At 38.8% G+C, this 19,851-nt stretch overlaps 1 protein-coding gene across 1 annotated transcript; it reads right to left on the bottom strand.

The window, feature by feature from the left end:
* Positions 1-15,833: 15,833 nt before the first annotated feature.
* Positions 15,834-19,309, bottom strand: LOC132363444 (speedy protein E4-like). The gene is made up of 5 exons (XM_059919142.1): positions 19,186-19,309; positions 18,483-18,541; positions 17,800-17,885; positions 16,037-16,205; positions 15,834-15,893 (listed from the first exon to the last, which is right to left on the bottom strand). Exons 1-5 carry the CDS (start codon positions 19,253-19,255, stop codon positions 15,834-15,836), a joined length of 444 nt encoding a protein of 147 aa, XP_059775125.1. The 5' UTR covers positions 19,256-19,309.
* Between the last annotated feature and the right edge of the window lie 542 nt (positions 19,310-19,851).

The following is a 19,851-nucleotide window of genomic DNA, read 5'->3' as shown; positions in this document are numbered from 1 at the left end:
GAGTCTTCTCCCTTTTTCTCTTGATGAGTCTGGCTAATGGTTTATCAATTTTGTTTATCTTCTCGAAGAACCAGCTTTTAGTTTCATTGATTTTTGCTATTGTTTCCTTCATTTCTTTTTCATTTATTTCTGATCTGATCTTTATGATTTCTTTCCTTCTGCTAGCTTTAGGGTTTTTTTTGCTCTTCTTTCTCTAATTGCTTTAGGTGCAAGGTTAAGTTGTTTATTCGAGATGTTTCCTGTTTCTTGATGTAGGCTTGTATTGCTATAAACTTCCCTCTTAGCACTGCTTTTGCTGCATCCCATAGGTTTTGGGTCGTCGTATCTCCATTGTCATTTGTTTCTAGGTATTTTTTGATTTCCCCTTTGATTTCTTCAGTGATCACTTCGTTATTAAGTAGTGTATTGTGTAACCTCCATGTGTTTGTATTTTTTACAGATCTTTTCCTGTAATTGATATTTAGTCTCATAGCGTTGTGGTCGGAAAAGATACTTGATACAATTTCAATTTTCTTAAATTTACCAAGGCTTGATTTGTGACCCAAGATATGATCTATCCTGGAGAATGTTCCATGAGCACTTGAGAAAAATGTGTATTCTGTTGTTTTTGGGTGGAATGTCCTATACATATCAATTAAGTCTATCTGGTTTAAAGTGTCTTTTAAAGCTTGTGTTTCCTTATTTATTTTCATTTTGGATGATCTGTCCATTGGTGAAAATGGGGTGTTAAAGTCCCCTACTATGATTGTGTTACTGTCCATTTCCCCTTTTATGGCTGTTAGTATTTGCCTTATGTATTGAGGTGCTCCTATGTTGGGTGCATAAATATTTACAATTGTTATATCTTCTTCTTGGATCGATCCCTTGATCATTATATAGTGTCCTTCTTTGTCTCTTGTAATAATCTTTATTTTAAAGTCTATTTTGTCTGATATGAGAATTGCTACTCCAGCTTTCTTTTGATTTCCATTTGCATGGAATATCTTTTTCTATCCCCTCACTTTCAGTCTGTATGTGTCTCTAGGTCTGAAGTGGGTCTCTTGTAGACAGCATATATATGGGTCTTGTTTTTGTATCCATTCAGCCAGTCTGTGTCTTTTGGTGGGAGCATTTAATCCATTTACATTTAAGGTAATTATCGATATGTATGTTCCTATTCCCATTTTCTTAAATATTTTATGTTTGTTATTGTAGGTGTTTTCCTTCTCTTGTGTTTCTTGCCTAGAGAAGTTCCTTTAGCATTTGTTGTAAAGATGGTTTGGTGGTGCTGAACTCTCAGCTTTTGCTTGCTGTAAAGATTTTAATTTCTCCATCAAATCTGAATGAGACCCTTGCTGGGTAGAGTAACCTTGGTTGTAGGTTTTTCTCCTTCATGACTTTAAGTATATCCTGCCACTCCCTTCTGGCTTGCAGAGTTTCTGCTGAAAGATCAGCTGTTAACCTTATGGGGATTCCCTTGTGTGTTATTTGTTGTTTTTCCCTTGCTGCTTTTAATATGTTTTCTTTATATTTAATTTTTGATAGTTTGATTAATATGTGTCTTGGCGTGTTTCTCCTTGGATTTATCCTGTATGGGACTCTCTGTGCTTCCAGGACTTGATTAACTATTTCCTTTCCCATATTAGGGAAGTTTTCAACTATAATCTCTTCAAATATTTTCTCAGTCCCTTTCTTTTTCTCTTCTTCTGGGACCCCTATAATTCGAATGTTGGTGCATTTAATGTTGTCCCAGAGGTCTCTGAGACTGTCCTCAGTTCTTTTCATTCTTTTTTCTTTATTCTTCTCTGCAGTAGTTATTTCCACTATTTTATCTTCCAGGTCACTTATCCGTTCTTCTGCCTCAGTTATTCTGCTATTGATCCCATCTAGAGTATTTTTAATTTCATTTATTGTGTTTTTCATCGTTGCTTGGTTCCTCTTTAGTTCTTCTACATCCTTGTTAAATGTTTCTTGCATTTTGTCTATTCTATTTCCAAGATTTTGGATCATCTTTACTATCATTATTCTGAATTCTTTTTCAGGTAGACTGCCTATTTCCTCTTCATTTGTTAGGTCTGGTGTGTTTTGACCCTGCTCCTTCACCTGCTATGTGGTTTTCTGTCTTCTCATTTTGCTTATCTTACTGTGTTTGGGGTCTCCTTTACACAGGCTGCAGGTTCGTAGTTCCCGTTGTTTTTGGTATCTGTCCCCAGTGGCTAAGGTTGTTTCAGTGGGTTGTGTAGGCTTCCTGCTGGAGGGGACTAGTGCCTGTGTTCTGGTGGATGAGGTTGGATCTTGTCTTTCTGGTGGGCACGTCCACGTCTGGTGGTGTGTTTTGGGGTGTCTGTGGCCTTATTATGATTTTAGGCAGCCTCTCTGCTAATGGATGGGGCTGTGTTCCTGTCTTGCTAGTTGTTTGGCATAGGGTGTCCAGCACTGTAGCTTGCTGGTCGTTGAGTGAAGCTGGGTCTTGATGTTGAGATGGAGATCTCTGAGAGATCTTCGCCGTTTGGTGTTACGTGGAGCTGGGAGGTCTCTTGTGGACCAGTGTCCTGAAGTTGGCTCTCCCACCTCAGAGGCACAGCCCTGACGCCTGGCTGGAGCACCAAGAGCCTTTCGTCCACATGGCTCAGAATAAAAGGGAGAACATAATAGAAAGAAAGAAAGAAAGAGGATAAAATAAAACAAAATAAAGCTATTATAATAAAAAATAAGAAAAAAATTATTAAGAATAAATGTATTCAGAAAATTTTTTTTTAATTTTTAAAAATAGATTTATTAAATTTTTATAGTAAAAAATAAGAAAAAAATTATTAAGAAAAAATTTATTAAGAAAAAAAATTTTAATTTTTTAAAATAAAAAATATGAAAAAACTTATTAAAATTTTTTTTAATTTCTAAAAATAGAAAATAAGGAAAAAATTATTAAGAAAACATTTATTAGTAAAAAAAAATTTTTTTGAGTAAAAAAAAAAAAAAAAAAAAAAAAAACACGGACAGACCTAACCCTACGACTAATGGTGAAAGCAAAGCTATACAGACAAAATCTCACCCAGAAGCATACACATATACACTCACAAAAAAAGGAAAAGGGGAAAAATTAATATATTCTGCTCCCAAAGTCCACCTCGTGAATTTGGGATGATTCGTTGTCTATTCAGGTATTCAACAGATGCAGGCACATCAAGTTGTTTGTGGAGCTTTAATTCGCTGTTTCTGAGGCTGCTGGGAGAGATTTCCCTTTCTCTTCTTTGTTCGTACAGCTCCCGGAGTTCAGCTTTGGATTTGGACCCGCCTCTACGTGTAGGTCGCCTGAGGGCGTCTGTTCCCCACCCAGACAGGACGGGGTTAAAGGAGGAGCTGCTTCGGGGGCTCTGGCTCACTCAGGCCGGGGGGAGGGAGCAGTACGGAGGAGGCAGGGCGAGCCAGCGGTGGCAGAGACCGGCGTGACGTTGCAGCAGACTGAGGCGTGCTGTGCATTCTCCCGACGAAGTTGTCCCTGGATCTCGGGACCCTGGCCGTGGCGGGCTGCACAGGCTCCCGGGAGGGGCGGTGTGGAGAGTGACCTGTGCTCGCACACAGGCTTCTTGGTGGCAGCAGCAGCAGCCTTAGCGTCTCCTGCCCGTCTCTGGGGTCCGCGCTGATAACCGCGGCTCACGCCCATCTCTGGGGTCCGTGCTGTTAGCCGCGGCTCGCGCCTGCCTCTGGGGTCCACGCTGATCGCCGCGGCTCACGCCCGTCTCTGGAGCTTGCTTAGGCGGCGCTCTGAATCCCCTCTCCTTGCACGCCGCGAAAGAAAGAGGCAAGAAAAAGTCTCTTGCCTCTTCGGCAGCTGCAGACTTTTTCCCGGACTCCCTCCCAGCTAGCACCGAAGCCCAAGCCTCAGCTCCCAGCCCCGCCCGCCCCGGTGGGTGAGCAGACAAGCCTCTCGGGCTGGTGAGCGCTGCACGGCGCTGAGCCTCCGTGTGGGAATCTCTCCGTTTTTCCCTCTGCGCCCCTGTTGCTGTGGGATCCGCGCTGATAGCCGCGGCTCGCGCCCGCCTCTGGGGTCCGCGCTGATAGCCGCAGCTCGCGCCCGTCTCTGGAGTTCGTTTAGGCGGTGCTCTGAATCCCCTCTCCTTGCGCGCCGGGAAGCAAAGAGGCAAGAAAAAGTCTCTTGCCTCTTCGGCAGCTGCAGACTTTTTCCCGGACTCTCTCCCAGCTAGCACCGAAGCCCAAGCCTCAGCTCCCAGCCCCGCCTGCCCCGGCGGGTGAGCAGACAAGCCTCTCGGGCTGGTGAGTGCCACCCAGCACCGATCCTCCGTGCGGGAATCTCTCCGCTTTGCCCTCCGCACCCCTGTGGCTGCGCTCTCCTCCGTGGCTCCAAAGCTTCCCCCCTCTGCCACCCACAGTCTCTGCCCACGAAGGGGCTTCCTAGTGTGTGGAAACCTTTCCTCCTTCACAGCTCCCTCCCACTGGTGCAGGTCCTGTCCCTATTCTTTTGTCTCTGTTATTTCTTTTTTCTTTTGCCCTACCCAAGTATGTGGGGATTTTCTTGCCTTTTGGGAGGTCTGACGTCTTCTGCCAGCATTCAGTGGGTGTTCTGTAGGAGCAGTTCCACGTGTAGATGTATTTCTACTGTATCTGTGGGAAGGAAGGTGATCTCCGCGTCTTACTCTTCCGCCATCTTGCCCCTCCCCTCCGGATAGAATTATATCAAGCCTTTTTTCTTACCACAATGGTATGAAACTAGAAATCAACTACAGAAAGAAAACAGGAAAAGAACAAACACGTGCAGACTAAATAACATGTTGCTAAAAAAGCAACGGGTCAACAGTGAAATCAAAGAGGAAATCAGAAAATACTTCTGGACAAATAAAAATGGAACCCCAAGTTTCTAAAATCTATGGAATGCAGTAAAAATAGTTCTAACAGGGAAGTTCATAGCAGTACAGGTCTTCCTCAAGAAAATCTCAAACAACCTAACCTACCATATAAAGTAACTAGAAAAAGAACAAACAAAGCCCAAAGTCATCAGAAGGAAGGAAATAATAAAGATAAGAGAGAAAATGAATCAAATAGAGACCAAAAATAATAGAATAATCAATGAAAACAAGAACTGGTTTTTGAAAAGATAAACAAAATAAACTATTAGTCAGGCTCATCAAGAAGAAAAGAGAGAGGACCTAAATAAACAAAGTAATTAATTAAACAGGTGAAATAACCACCAATACCACAGAGATTCAGAAAATTATAAGAGAGTACTATGGACAGTTGTATGCCAGCAAATTGGAAAACCTAGAAGAATTGGACAAATTTCCAGAAACATACAGCTTGCAAAAACTGAGTCAAGAAAACACAGACAATTTGAACAGACTGATCACTGGAATTGAAATTAAATTTGTAAAAAAAAAAAACCAGGGGCTTCCCTGGTGGTGCAGTGGTTAGGAGTCTGCCTGCCAATGCAGGAGACATGGGTTCGAGCCCTGGTCTGGGAAGATCCCACATGCCACGGAGCAACTAGGCCCGTGGGGCACAACTACTGAGCCTGCGCGTCTAGAGTCTGTGCTCCGCAACAAGAGAGGCCACGGCAGTGAGAAGCCCGCGCACCATGATGAAGAGTAGTCCCTGCTTGCCGCAACTGGGGAAAGCCTGCACGCAGAAACAAAAACCCAACACAGCCAAAAATAAATAAATAAATTTATTTTTTAAAAAAACAAAACAACAACAAAACAAAAACAAAAACAAAAAAAAAACCTTCCAGCTAACATAAATCCATGACTGGATGGCTTCACAAGGGAATTCTACCAAGCATATAAAGGTGAACTAATACCTATCCTTCTCAAACTATTCCAAAAAATCAAAGAGGAGGGAACACTCCTAAATTCATTCTATGATGCCACCATTACCCAGATACCAAAACCAGAAAAAGACACTAAAAAAAGAAAATTACAGGCCAATATCTTTAATGAATATAGATGCAAAAACCCTCAACTAAATGTTAACAAACAGAATCCAACAATATATAAAAAGAATCATATACCATGACCAAGCTGGATTTATTCCAGGGTCACAAGAATGGTTTAACATTCACAAATCAATCAATGAGATGCATCACCTTAACAAAAAGAAGGAAAAAAATCACATGATCATCTCTATAAATGCAGAAAAAGCATTTGACAAGATTCAACATCCATTCATCATAAAAACTCTCATCAAATTGGGCATACAGGGAACAGATATCAACATAATAAAGGAATTTATAACAAACCCACAGCCAACTTAATACTCAATGGTGAAAAACTGAAAGTGTTCCCACTAAATTCAGGAACAAGACAAGGATGCCCACGCTCACCACTTCTATTTAACATAGTATTGGAAGTCCTAGCCACAGCAATCAGATAAGAAAAAGAAATAAAATGTATCCGAATTAGAAGGGAAGAGGTAAACCTGTCACTATTTGCAGATGACATGATACTCTACACAGAGAACCCTAAAGTGTCCACCCCAAAACTATTAGAACTAATAAATGAATTCCACAAGGTTGCAGGATACAAGATTAATATACAGGAATCTGTTGTATTTCTATACACTAATAATGAAATATGAGAGAAAGAAAAATTTTTTTAAATCCTATTTAAAATCACATGAAAAAAAACCCCTAGGAATAAACTTAACCAAGAAGGTGAAAAAAACCTATATTTTGAAAACTATAAAACACTGATGAAGGAAATGGAAGATTATTCAAAGAACTGGAAAGATATTCTGTGCTTTTAGATTAGAAGAATTAATAATTTAAAAGGCCATACTACCCAAAGCAATTTACAGATTTAATGCAATTCCTATAAAAATACCCATGACATTTTTCACAGAACTAGAACAAATAATCCTAAAATTTATATGGAACCAAAAAAGACCCCAAATTTCCAAAGCAATCTTGAGAAAAAAGAACAAAGCTGGAGGTATAACTCTCCCAGACTTCAGGGTTTTATATTTATATATATATATAATGGAATATACTCAGTCATAAAAAAAGAATGAAATACTGCCTTTTGCAACATGGATGGACCTAGAGAATATTATACTTAGTGAAATAAGTCAGAGAGAGACAAATACTCTATGATATCATTTGTATGTGGAATCTAAAAAATAATACAAATGAATGTATATGCAAAAAGAAACAGACTCACAGATATAGAAAACAAACTTGTGGTTACCAAAGGAGAGAGGGCAGTGGGAGAGGACAAATTAGGGGTATGGAATTAACAGATACAAACTACTATATATAAAATAGATAAGCAATTAAGATATACTGTATAGCACAAGGAATTATACTCATTATCTTATAATAACCTCTAAAGGAGTATAATCTGCAAAAATACTGAATCCTAGCCACATTAGGAGCAACAAATAGAAAACAGTAATAGATGTGACATATATTAGTCCAGTATATTAATAATACTTTAAACATTAACAGTCTAGATTCTGGTTCAAGATTGCAACGTAGGAAGATCCTGAACTCACTTCCCCCCACAGATACACCAAATCTACTTCTGTATGTGGAACAATTTCCTCTGAGAAAAACCCTAAAAACTAATGGAGTGACTTCTTCACATCAGGCAAATGAGAGGAAAACAACACTGAATCAGGTAGGAAAGTCTGAGACATAATCTCATCATAAACTCCACCTCCACTGTGGTAACCCACAAAAAGGAGAAGACCCATAAGTGGAAGAAAACTCAAAACTCAGAGCTAGTCCCTGAGGAGTGAAGGGATCATAGCCCACATCTGGCACCCCAACTTTGAAGAATGGCACCTGATAGATGAGTCCCCAAAACATCTGGCTTTGAAAGCCAATAGGGCTTATGCTCACAAGACTTGCTGGGCTGTGGTGGACTGAGAAATGTCTCTTAAAGAGCTCATGCAGACTCATTCACCCCAGCGGCCAGTGCAGAAGCAGCTCTTTGAAAAGTGCCCATGCTTTGTATGAAAAGGACTCATTTGCTAATTTTAAAGTGTTGGTCTAAGGGGCAGGCCCTGCTGTGATACTCTCAGGGGATAAAGGCTGGTGAGCACCATCTTCCTGCTCTTCCTCTGCCTTGCTAAACTCAGAAGGCACAATCTTTTTTTCTCTCTCTCTTCCATTGGTGTCATCTTTATGCTCTACTGGTGGGTGCTGCTTTTCTTTTTCTTTTTCTTTTTTTTTCTTTCCTTTTACTTTAAAATTTTTTCTTCTTTTTTTTGTTTTCTGTTCTCTTTTTCTATTTTATCCTTTTATATTTCTTTTTTTCCTTTTTTGGCAGGTGCCATCTTTGAAAACCCTCTTTCTCTGCCTTGCCCCAGCCAATGTGCACCATCTTTGTGCTCTCCATCTGCTGCACTCTAGATCACCAGTATATCCAAGAAGGAAGCTTCTACACATATCTGGTGCCCCAGTTTTATGTCTGGTGACCCAGTTTTTGTGGCTGCCACCCTGGACATACCCCTTGATCACCTTGCTCTGGAGGCCAGGGGGGCCTTGGTTCCTGGGTCCCATGATACTAAGACAATTAGAGAGACAGCTTTTGGCGGAATACCACTCTCAGGACACTCCACACATAGCAGACTAGAACACACACACCCCCAGCCTTTCTGAGACAGGGGGCTAGTTGCTTGTCCAGGAGCTTTGGTCTGAGGGGTAGGCTTCTGGTTTGGCACACTTATAGGGGCCTATGGAGTTGCTCTCAGATAGCAAAGTCTGGCAGATGCAATCTTTGTGTTCTTCCTCTGCCTCACTCCAGCTTACTGGTATCTTCAAGGATAGAGCTTATATGTCCCTTGTCTGGTGCCCTGATTTTTGGAGCCTTGCCATTAGACACCTCTGCATCATTAGGCTCTGGTGGCCAGTGGGGCTTATACTTGCAGGTCCCACAAGACAGTAACTAATGGCAAAGAGTTCTTAAGCAGCTACCACCCCCCAGAACACAGCAAGAAGCAACTGATTCAGGAGCTCATCCTTTCCATGAAAGAGACCCATTAGCTTATCATCATAGCTATAGCATGAAGCAGGCTTTTAATTAAACACACATCTAAAGGCTGACTGTAAACCTTTCCTAAGACATTGGAGGGTAGACGCTATCTTTACACTCTGCTGCACTCCAGAACACCAGCATCTCTCAGAGGAAGATCTTATATGTTTCTAGTGCCCCAGTTTTCACAGGTTGTGTCTGGTTTTTGTGGCTGCATCCCAGGGGATACCCATTGATCACCTGGTTCTGGTGGGTTCCGTGGGACTGTAACAGATGAACTGTTTTTGGCAGGTTACCACCTCCAGGGCACTGCACAGACATCAGGGTGTAACAAACGTCCATCTTCTCTGTGAAAGAGGCCTACCTGCTTGCCCTTGAGTTCAGCCTTAGGAGCAGACTTCAGGTTGGCATATATCTAGAGGCTATGTAGGTGCTCTCAGGGAATGTAGGCCTGGGGACACCATCTTTGCACTCTTCCTCCAGTTCACTGCAGCTCACCAGTATCTCCCAGAAAGGAGCTTATATACTTGTCTGGAACCCCAATTTTTGTGACTGCCACAAAGGGCACACCTCCAGATAACCTTGTTCTGGTGGTCAGTGGGGCTTATGTTTGCAGTCCCACAGGACTGTATATATTTACATTCTTTAAAAACTGCAGCTAGAGTGTCTGGCTTCCAATCAGCCTGAATCTAGGTGCTAACTGATATCTTCCCCTTTGGGACACTGATTGATCTTGGCACACGCTCAACTACTGGCAGCTATTAAAAATAAAATAGGCTGCTAAAACAATCTCAAAAGTTTGAGAGACAACCAAGAGGTAGGACAAGGCTGAATGATAAGGATCATCTCCTTCATGAGGTCACTCTTTCAAGACTGGGAGAGTTGGTTGTTCATCAAATGCATAGAAACGAACACAGAGAGTCAAACATAGTGAAGGAACAAAGGAATGTGTTTTAAACAAACAATAAAATAAAATCTCAGAAAAAAAATTGATGAAATGGAGGTAAATAAGAGTTCAAGGTAATGGTCATAAAGATGCTCACTGAACTTGAGAGAAGAATGAACACAGAGAAAACTTCAACAAAAAGATAGAATATGTAAGAAAGCCTCAAGCAGAAGTCACAAAACTGAAGAATACAATAACTGAATTGAAAAATACATGAGAGGGGTTCAACAGCAGACTACACAAAGAAGCTGAAAAGATCAGTGAACTCAAAGACAGGGCAGAGTAACTCATCCAATCAGAACAACAAAAAGGAAAAATAAAGAAACAAAGTGAAGATAGATTAAGGGACTTATGAGACAGTATCTAGTAGACTAACATTCACATTACTGGGGCCCAGAAGGAGAAGAGGAAGAGAAAGGTGAAGAAAAATTTTTTGAGGAAATAATCACTGAAAACTTCCCTAACCTTGGGACTTCCCTGGTGGTCCAGTGGTTAAGAATCCATCTTGCAATGCAGGGGATGCTGGTTTGATCCCTGATCAGGGAACTAAGATCTCACATGCTGCGGGGCAACTAAGTCCGTGTGCCACAACTACTGAGCCCATGCGCCACAACTACTGAGCCCATGCACTCTGGAGCCTGCACGCCACAACTAGAGAAGCCCGTGTGCCACAACTAGAGAGAAGCTTGTGCACGCACCACAACAAAGTGAAGAGCCCACGCACCACAACAAAAGATACCACATGCTGCAACTAAGACATGACACAGCCAAAAATAAATACACAAATAAACAAATATTTAAAAAAAAAAACCTTCCCTAACCTGGAGAAGAAACACACATCCAGATTCAGGAGCCCAAAGAACACCAAAGAGACCCACACAAAGACATACTATAATTAATACATCAGATGTTAAAGACAAGGAGTGAATCTTAAAAGCAGGAGAAAAACAGCTGGTTAGGTACAAGAGAACCCCCATAGGAATACCAGTAAATTTTTCAGCAGAAACTTTGCAGGCCAGAAATAAGTGCCATGATATATTCAAAATACAGGGGGAAACAAACAACAACAACAACAAAACTTCCAACAGAGAATATTTAGTCTACTGCATTTGGATGGAATGCCTTACATATATATGTTAAGTCACAGGAGGGTTATCATTCATAATTGAAGGAAAGATAAAGAGTTTTCCAAACAAGCAAAAGAAAAGAAGTTAATCACCACTAAACCAAAAGAAACAAACAAAAAAATGTTAAAGGGACTTCTTTAAGCTAAACTAAGGGGGGTGGTCACTCATTATAACAATAAGATGTATGAAAGTATAAATCTCACTAGTAAAGTTAGTGGAATAATCACTTATAAAGCTGGTATGTAGGTTTAAAGATAAAAGCAGTAAAAAAAAAAAAACTGTAACTACAGTAATTAGTTAAGGGCTACACAAGTGGCCAAGTGGATAAACAAAGAATATCCATGAATATGTTACCTATAAGAGACTCACTTCAGATGGAAGGATGCACACAGACTGACAGTGAAGGGGTGATAAAAGATATTTCATGTCAATGGAAACCAAAAGAAAGCTGGGCTAGGTATATGCAACAATGTAGACTTTAAAACACAGACTATAATAAGACACAAAGAAGCCATTACATAATGATAAGGTGGTCAACTCAACAAGAGGATATAACATTTGTAAATACTATACACACAACATAGGAACACCTAAATATGTAAAGCAAGTACTAACTGACATAAAGGAAAAAACAAACAGAAATAAAATATTTGTAGGTGACTTAAATATCCCACTTACATCAATGGATAGATCATCCAGACAGAAAATAAATAAGGAAACACTAGCCCTAAATGGCATTTTAGACTAGTTGGACTTAACATATATATCTAAGGCATTCCATCCAAAAGCAGTAGAATACATACTCTTCTCAAGTCACATTGAATGTTCAACATATGTTTTGCCACAAAAATGTGTTAACAAATTTAAGCATACTGAAATCATATCAAGAATCTTTTCCTACCACGATGGTGTGAAACTGAAATCAATTACAAGAAGAAAACTAGAAAATTACAAATATGATTAAACAACATGCTACTTAACAACCAAAGGGTCTACAAAGAAATCAAAAGAGAAATCAAAAAAACCTGGAGACAAATGAAAACAGAAATACAACATACTAAAATGCATGGGTTGAAATGGAGAACAAACTAGTGGTTACCAGTGGAGAGAGGGAAGGGAGAGGGGCAAGATAGGGGTATGGGATTAAGAGACACAAACCACTATGTATAAAATAAATAAGCAACAAGGATATATTGTATAGCAAAGGAAAATATAACCATTATTTTATGATAACTTTAATATAATCTATAAAAATATTGAATCACTATGTTGTACACTATTTTGTACACTAATATTGTAAATAAACTATACTGCAATTTTTTTAAAAGTATGGGATATAGCAAAAATACTTCTAAGAGGAAAGTTTATAGAGATAAATGCCTACCTCAAGAAACAGAAAAAATCTCAAAAAAAACTAAAAAATACACTACAAAGAACTAGAAAAAGAACAAACAAATCCCAAACTTAGTAGAAAGAAAAAAATGAATGCATAAATAAATGAAATAAAGACTAAAAATACAATAGAAAAGTCAAAACCAGGATTTTGTTATTTGAAAAGATTTTTCAAATGAGAAATCTTTAGCTGACTCACTAATTTTTTATAATACGGAAAGAATTCAAATAAATAAAATCAGAAATGAAAAGAAGAAATGTTACAGCTGATACCACAGAAATACAAAAGATCATTAAATAAACTGCTATGAACAAATCCATGCCAACACACTGGACAACCTAAAAGAAATGGACAAATTCCTAGAAACATACAACCCTCCAAAACAATCATGAAGTAATGGAAGATCTAAACAGACCAATTACCTTAAGGAGAGTGAATCAATAATCAAACACCTCCCTCCTAACAAACAAAAGTCCAGGACCAGACAGCTTCACTCTTCTACCAAACATTCAAAGAAGAATCAATACAAAACCTACATGAAGAAATGCCTATCATCACTAATCTTCAGGGAAATGCAAATCAAAACTATGGTTAGATATCACCTGACACCCGTAAGAATGATTATTATCAAAAATGACAAGAAATGTCAAGTGTTGATGAGGATAAGGATAAAAGGGAACCCTGCGCACTGTTGGTGGGAATGTAAATTGGTGAAGCAAATATGGAAATCAGTATGGAGGTTTTTCAAAAAATTTAAAATACAACATCACATAGTCATATAACCCAACAATCCCACTTCTAGGTATTTATCCTAGGAAAACAAAAACACTAATTTGAAAAGATATACGCACCTCCATGTTTATTGCAACATTATTTTTAATAGCCAAGATATGGAAACAACCCAAGTGCTCATCAATTGATAAATGGGTAAAGAAAATGTGGTACATATATACAATGGAATATTGTTCAGAGATGAATGAATGAAATCTTGCCATTTGCCCACAACATGGATGGAACTTGATCGCATTATGCTAAGTGAAATAAGTTATGCCGAGATATCATTTACCATATCACTTACATATGGATTATTAAAAAATTCAAGCTCATAGATACAGGAAAGATTGATGCTTGCTAGAGGTGGGGGGTGGGAGGTGGGCGAAATGGTTGAAGGGAGTCAAAAGGTAATTTCAGTAATAAATGAATAAGAATTGCGATGTAATGCACAGTATGGCTACTATAGTTAATAATACTGTATTGCATATTTGAACATTGCTAAGAGAGTAAATCTTAAAAATTCTCATCAAAAGAAAAAAAAATTCTGTAAATATATATGGTGATGGATGTTAACTAGACTTTTTGTGGTGGTCATTTTGCAACATATACAAACACTGAATCATTATGTTATACATCTTAATGTAATGTTATATGTCAGTTATATCTCAATACAAAAATTTTATGTTTTGCAGTTGCCTCAATCTGCTTAAAAATATGTGATCATTACTCCTTAAAACTGTCAAGGAAGGTGCAAAAAAACTGTCACAGACCAATGGAGACTAAGGTAACATTAACAGTAGGTGTAAAGAGGTTTCCTGGATAGGATCCTCAAACAGAAAAGTGACATTATAGGAAGGGAGGGAAGAAACTAGTTAAGTCTGAGTAAAGTCTGGAGTTTAGTTGCTGATAATATACTATTGTTGGTTTCTTAGCTGTGACAAGTATACCAAAGAAAAATCAGATGCGAACACCATGGAAAACCGGGTAAAGAATATATAGAAATTGTCTATATTAACTTTGGAAATTTTCTGTAAATCTAAAACTATTCTAAAATAAAAAGCTTTAAAAGACAACAACCTCTACCTTTTCCCATGTATTTCCATTTCTCTGCTGTTTGCAGAAACATCTTCTATTGAGACAGTTTTTCTTCATTTGACTGAGGTGTGGTGAAGCTATAGCCATCAACCTAAATACTTCTTTTAACATTTAAAATTTTTTAATTAAAATATGACAAACTCCCACCCAGGTATCACTGCTTCTCAACTAAGAGCAATTTTTCCCCCAAGGGTCATTTGGCAATGTCTGGATATATTTTTAGTTGTCACAACCAGGGGAGTGGTGCTTATTACTGACAGAAACACTGTCAGTAGTAAGATAGAGATAGAGAACACTGCTAAACATCCTATAATGCACAGGCTGGCCCCCTACAAACAAAGAATCATCCATCTCAAATATCAAAATGATGAGGTTGAGAAACTCTGCCAGAGCAGAGTTTCTTTCTTTCTTTTTTACTCTTTTTCTTCTTCTCCTTCAATCTATTCCCCTAATTTTCTCCTGTATCAAGCTAAGGATCTGTCTCATCTCCCAACATCATATTATTTTGTTTATTGTTTTGAAACAAAAATTGGTCATATAACTACAAACTATTTAGACACCAACATAATTTAATAGCAAGCAAGTAACTGAGACACATGCTATCACACAAATATTGAAGGTGGTAAGACTTTTCATCTTTATCATATTGACAAACAATGTATTCTTATAAAGTCCTATGTTTTAAAACATTTGTTTTCCAATTGTTGTAAAACTCTGTCATGTACAATAATTTAAATTAAGCTACAAATATATCAAATAAAGTTTAAAAGTACAATTAAATTCAAACAATTCAATATTGAAGATAAACCATCAAATAAATCATGCATGTTTACAAAAACTTTAAGGATCTAAAGCCTAGTTATGTAAATTTAATAGACAAAAATACAAAAATCATTTAAAATCATAAAAATTATTTATTTAACTTGAATAACATCCATCACAAAAGTTTTTAGTAATAGTTTAATTTGGTTTCCAAAAAAAGACCAATATTTTCCCCCCAAAAGTGAAATATCTGGTGTATATCTATCATCCATAACCCTATAACTATAATAGTATTTTTATATAAGTTTATTAGAAGTTAGTATTTTAAACTGCAATATAAAACCCCTTCTTTGGCAGTTTATTATTTATTTGCTTTAGTTAAAGTGTCATAATTCCTGGCCATTTCTTATACCTATAACCCAATTTTTATTATCATGTGTTCATTTTCTTCTTCTTGCTACTCTATTTGTTATTCCCTTAGTGCTCTTTTGAGTCAGTATTATCTCACTTTGGGATTATAACATGCTGGGGTTATCACAAAATATTGTTGACAATGTATGATATAAAATATTTTCCTTACAAAGAAAAATAGTCCTCTGTATAACCTGATCAACTACAATATAATAAGTTCCTTCACTACTAATTTTCTCCACCTCCTCTTCTAAGAGGATTGCTTATATCTTAATCTGATATTTTGCTTGTGATGTTCACAGGTTCAGATTGAAGGACTACTGTAGCTTGACCTCAGGCCTCTGTGGTCTTTGGGAGTTCTAGGGAATGAGAGCACGATCTCGCCCCCATGCCCAGTGTTCCGGATCATAAGTCTGGATCTGAAAAGAAAACATCCAATGGCTAGGATGAGAACCCTCTGGAAGAACACAGACCACCAGTGCCTTCCTTCCAGTCCTCAATCTCCTATGCTCCTCTCTCTCCCCATCCAGTCCATCCACTCTACAAAGCCTTACAACCCTACCTCCTCACACTCATCTCGAGAAACCCAAGTCTTCCAGCGCATAGAGCGAATTAACTGGAATCGTAGCTTGTGGAACATGGGAAGCTGGACACGGCTCTTCCCATAGAGGAAGGAAAATATAGCTTGCTTAGGGGCCTGGTTGTCCTCCTCCATGTCATTGGCCAAGTAACTGGGGAAAGAAAGCAGGTTTCTTATCAGAAACAGAACGAGAAGAACCTCTGTTTAAGGTCATCTTACTAGACAATGCTAGAGGCTGACCATCTTCAGCACATGACCATAATCAGCTTATTAATTGTCAGAGTGCACACCATCAGCTGGGAAGATTACTGTTGAAAGAAACCAACAGATTCACCGTTTTCATACCTGGATGACAAAGATCACACTGGGAACCTGGAAACTATATTCAGCTAACATTAAGCAATACAATTTACATCTCAATTTTCCCTCAAAATTTTCTCCCTCTTTCACTCCTATTTGTATTTGCAAATAACTTTCTCCACATGATGTTGTAAGATTCTCAAGGAACTGACTACTTTATTTGTGTGTCATCCCTCTCCCACCAAATACCGAATGTAGCACCTTGCTTACATGGGTACGTTAATCAATGAGCATTTCTTAATTCCCTCCTTCATACCTCTTCCTGTTCCCTCATAGTCCTCGGCACACTGGAGTTACTTAATAAGCTTTTGTCAATTGAATGAATCAATGAATGAAAATTTATAGACTCAGTCTATCTTATTCAAGCAATTGAAAAATAAAAAGTAGTGTGTTTATCGCTTTACAGGATCTGGTGATTTTATAAGACCCTGTCTTTAAGCAGTATCTAGTCTAACGGGGTTGTATAAAAAGAATGGGGGTGATAAATAACTAACACTCAAAATAGTATATGATAATAGCATTCAAATAAATGCCACTGAGATGCAGAAGGTCAGGTCTTATCTGACTGTTAAGTTCAGGGACAGCATTATGAAAGAGCTGAAGTTTAAACTGGCTTTAAGGATAAAAAAATATTTTATTCAATTAGATATGCCTGAATAATCAGACAGCACATGTAATATAAACTAGAGGGAAGAAACTGGAGGGCATTTGCAAGGAGGAGTAAATAACTTCTTTAAAACAAATAAATGAGATGTCTGGATATCAAACTGTGTTCACTGAGATTGTAAAAATTTTGTTCACTGAGAACAAAATTCTCAGTGTTGAATTAAACTGAGAATTCTGGACTTGATTAAGAAGGAAATTGGGAGCCAATGCGAATTTTTAGGAGGGCTATGACTTTGATCTGTGTTTTAGGCTTTAATGTGGAGATGTCTACAGTAAGGAATATGAGCTGAGAGACCTGCAGTAGGTTGGCATGATATAAAGAGGATCTGGCAAGTGGCATACACCACAGTATCTAGAAGAAGAAGAATAGATTTGAAGCTGACATGGGAATCAGAAATGACTATGATTTCAACACTATTCACATAGGGCATGGTGGTAACAATTATTTTTTTCTCCACTTGGAAGAGTTTTATATTTTGTTAATTTCATCTTATTTCATTTTTAAACTGGTATTAAGTTTTTTTTATGGTGAACAATAAAAAGTGAAAACAAAACTATATCTTAATCCCCAAACTCAAATATTCCTTATTGTTTTCTACCACAGGGAAAACACTACAAATAGTTCTAAAATAAAGAGGAAAAGTGAGAGACCCTCTTCTGCCACTCCCACACACTTAAGGAATTGAAGGTTGGGTAATGGGATAAAGAAAAATACTCACAGAGCTAGGAAGAAATGAATCCGCTGGTACTGCCAGGAGAAGAGGCCAGCCCGGCTAAAATAAGCAATTACCATGGACAGAAGATACTAATAGGGAGATAAAAAACAATAAAGGGGGGCTCAAATGTGGAAGTGGAAGAACACTGGAATAGGGAACTAGAGACAAAAGAGCGGAGTTGCAGCACATAGAGGAGAGAGTATCAACTGTGGGTTGAAGGTGCTTAATGGGGAAGGGTCAGCAGAAATGTTGCCAAAGAGTCAGTCACAAACTACAGAAAACATAGAAAGGGAAAGGCATAATGCTGTGAAGATGACAAGATCTGACTGTTTGAGGGAGGGAGCTTAGGATGGCAGAGACTGGGAGGAGCTTTGGTTATCTGGAGCAGAAAGGTGTCTCAATGGTCTGCGTGGAGCGGTGATCCTAGGAATGTAGGTGGCAGTATCCATGGCCTAGTACTCAAGGCCCCAGAGGACACTGCAAGGGCAGGGGTCTATGTGCCACATGGAAAGGAAATAACAAGAAATGGTTGGGGGAGGGGCGTTGCCAGGTACTGAAGGAGCCAGGCGTTTTCTAGACACCAGAGAAGAGATCAGCAAAGATTGAGAAAGGGAAAGGTATAGATGTTTTTTAAAAGTACAATCCCACAGATTTGGGCATTAGTAGACTTTGATGGATAATATTACCTTGTCAGACACCCTCAGCTTTTTATCCCAAGCCAGGAATCTTTGAACAACAGTATCCTCTGCAAAAAAGAGGGTATATTAGTTTGACATTGGAGCCCTCACCAAATCTCCCCAGAGAAGTACGACGGTTGTGGCCAAGGGTTAGCATGAGGGGAAAAGGAGTAAGAACATTCACTGTGCAATCAAGTATGACTGTCATTGTGGGGCTCCCAGGAGGAGTGAATATATGTGGAGTTGTGTTTCTGCAGAATATCTGCATTACTAAGACTTTAAAATAAACATCTGTAGCCACTCATTAGACATGAATGTGTCATTTCAGAGATTAAAAATGTAAATTCACATTCCTTTCCTCATGTAATATTCACATCACTGGACTGGGTGTTATGACCTTCATTGTACAGATAAAAATATTTAGATTCAGAAATTTAAGAAAGGAAAAATACATAGTAGAAGCTACACTTAACCCCAAGTGTTCTCATCTCAAATGGAGAGATTTCACCAATCTGTTCTCATGCTGTGTCATTTTCAAAATGTCCTTAACAAATGATCAATAATAGATTGTCACCACTTACACATTCCCAGTAATGGAGAGCTCACCACCTAAAACAAAATCTTATTTCTTACTGATAAAGTATAGTTATTGGAAATTTCTTCATTTTAGAAAGAATAAAATTGTAGGATGATGTCTGGGGCCTCTTCCTACCGAGCAGCCTGTTGAAGACCTCATGGTGCTCAGGTTCCACGGCCGACTCCCACTGTCTCTTCACCTGCATTGTGAGACCACTCACATTCCCTGTGACCCAGCTGTCCTTAGACTCTAAGGCTACTTCCTTCACGACAGCTACTGTCACATCCTTCTTCTGGCTGCAGGTCTCAGACAAGGGGCTGGAATCTATCCAGAGGATTATATAATGGAATAAGATTAGAAAATAAATCATTTTCTTTGAGATTCAGCTGTTGATCCCACACCTAGGCCCTCTCCAAACCTCCCTACAACGAACCCCTCTGTCCTTATAGACTCTAGGCCTTGCCCTTCTCTTTCTTTCTCCTTTGTTTATATATACCCACTTCCACTATCTTGGTATTATTACATCTCCATATCCTCAAAAATCTTCCTAATTATAATTAATTTTCTTTTTAAAAATATTTTTCTATTTATTTACTTTTTAATTTATTTTTGGCTGCATTGGGTCTTCACTGCTGTGTGCGGGCTTTCTCTAGTTGCGGCGAACGTGGGCTACTCTTCGTTGTAGTGAGCGGGCTTCTCATTGCGGTGGCTTCTCTTGTTGTGGAGCACTGGCTCTAGGCATGCGGGCTTCAGTAGTTGTGGCACGTGGGCTCAGCAGTTGTGGCTTGCGGGCTCTAGAGC

Source organism: Balaenoptera ricei, chromosome 3, assembly GCF_028023285.1.
Source record: "Balaenoptera ricei isolate mBalRic1 chromosome 3, mBalRic1.hap2, whole genome shotgun sequence".
Taxonomy (NCBI): domain Eukaryota; kingdom Metazoa; phylum Chordata; class Mammalia; order Artiodactyla; family Balaenopteridae; genus Balaenoptera; species Balaenoptera ricei.
Note: the sequence above shows the minus strand (reverse complement) of the source record. Positions and strands in the feature narration are given on the sequence as shown.

Excerpts from the sequence above, each read along its gene's own strand:
- LOC132363444 (XM_059919142.1), bottom strand. The coding sequence starts at position 19,255 with ATGCAGGTGAAGAGACAGTGGGAGTCGGCCGTGGAACCTGAGCACCAT. Across the intron at positions 18,542-19,185 it reads GGTCTTCAACAGGCTGCTCG|AGGATACTGTTGTTCAAAGA; the intron begins GTAGGAAGAGGC and ends TCTTTTTTGCAG. Across the intron at positions 17,886-18,482 it reads AGCTGAGGGTGTCTGACAAG|TATCTTCTGTCCATGGTAAT; the intron begins GTAATATTATCC and ends TCTCCCTATTAG.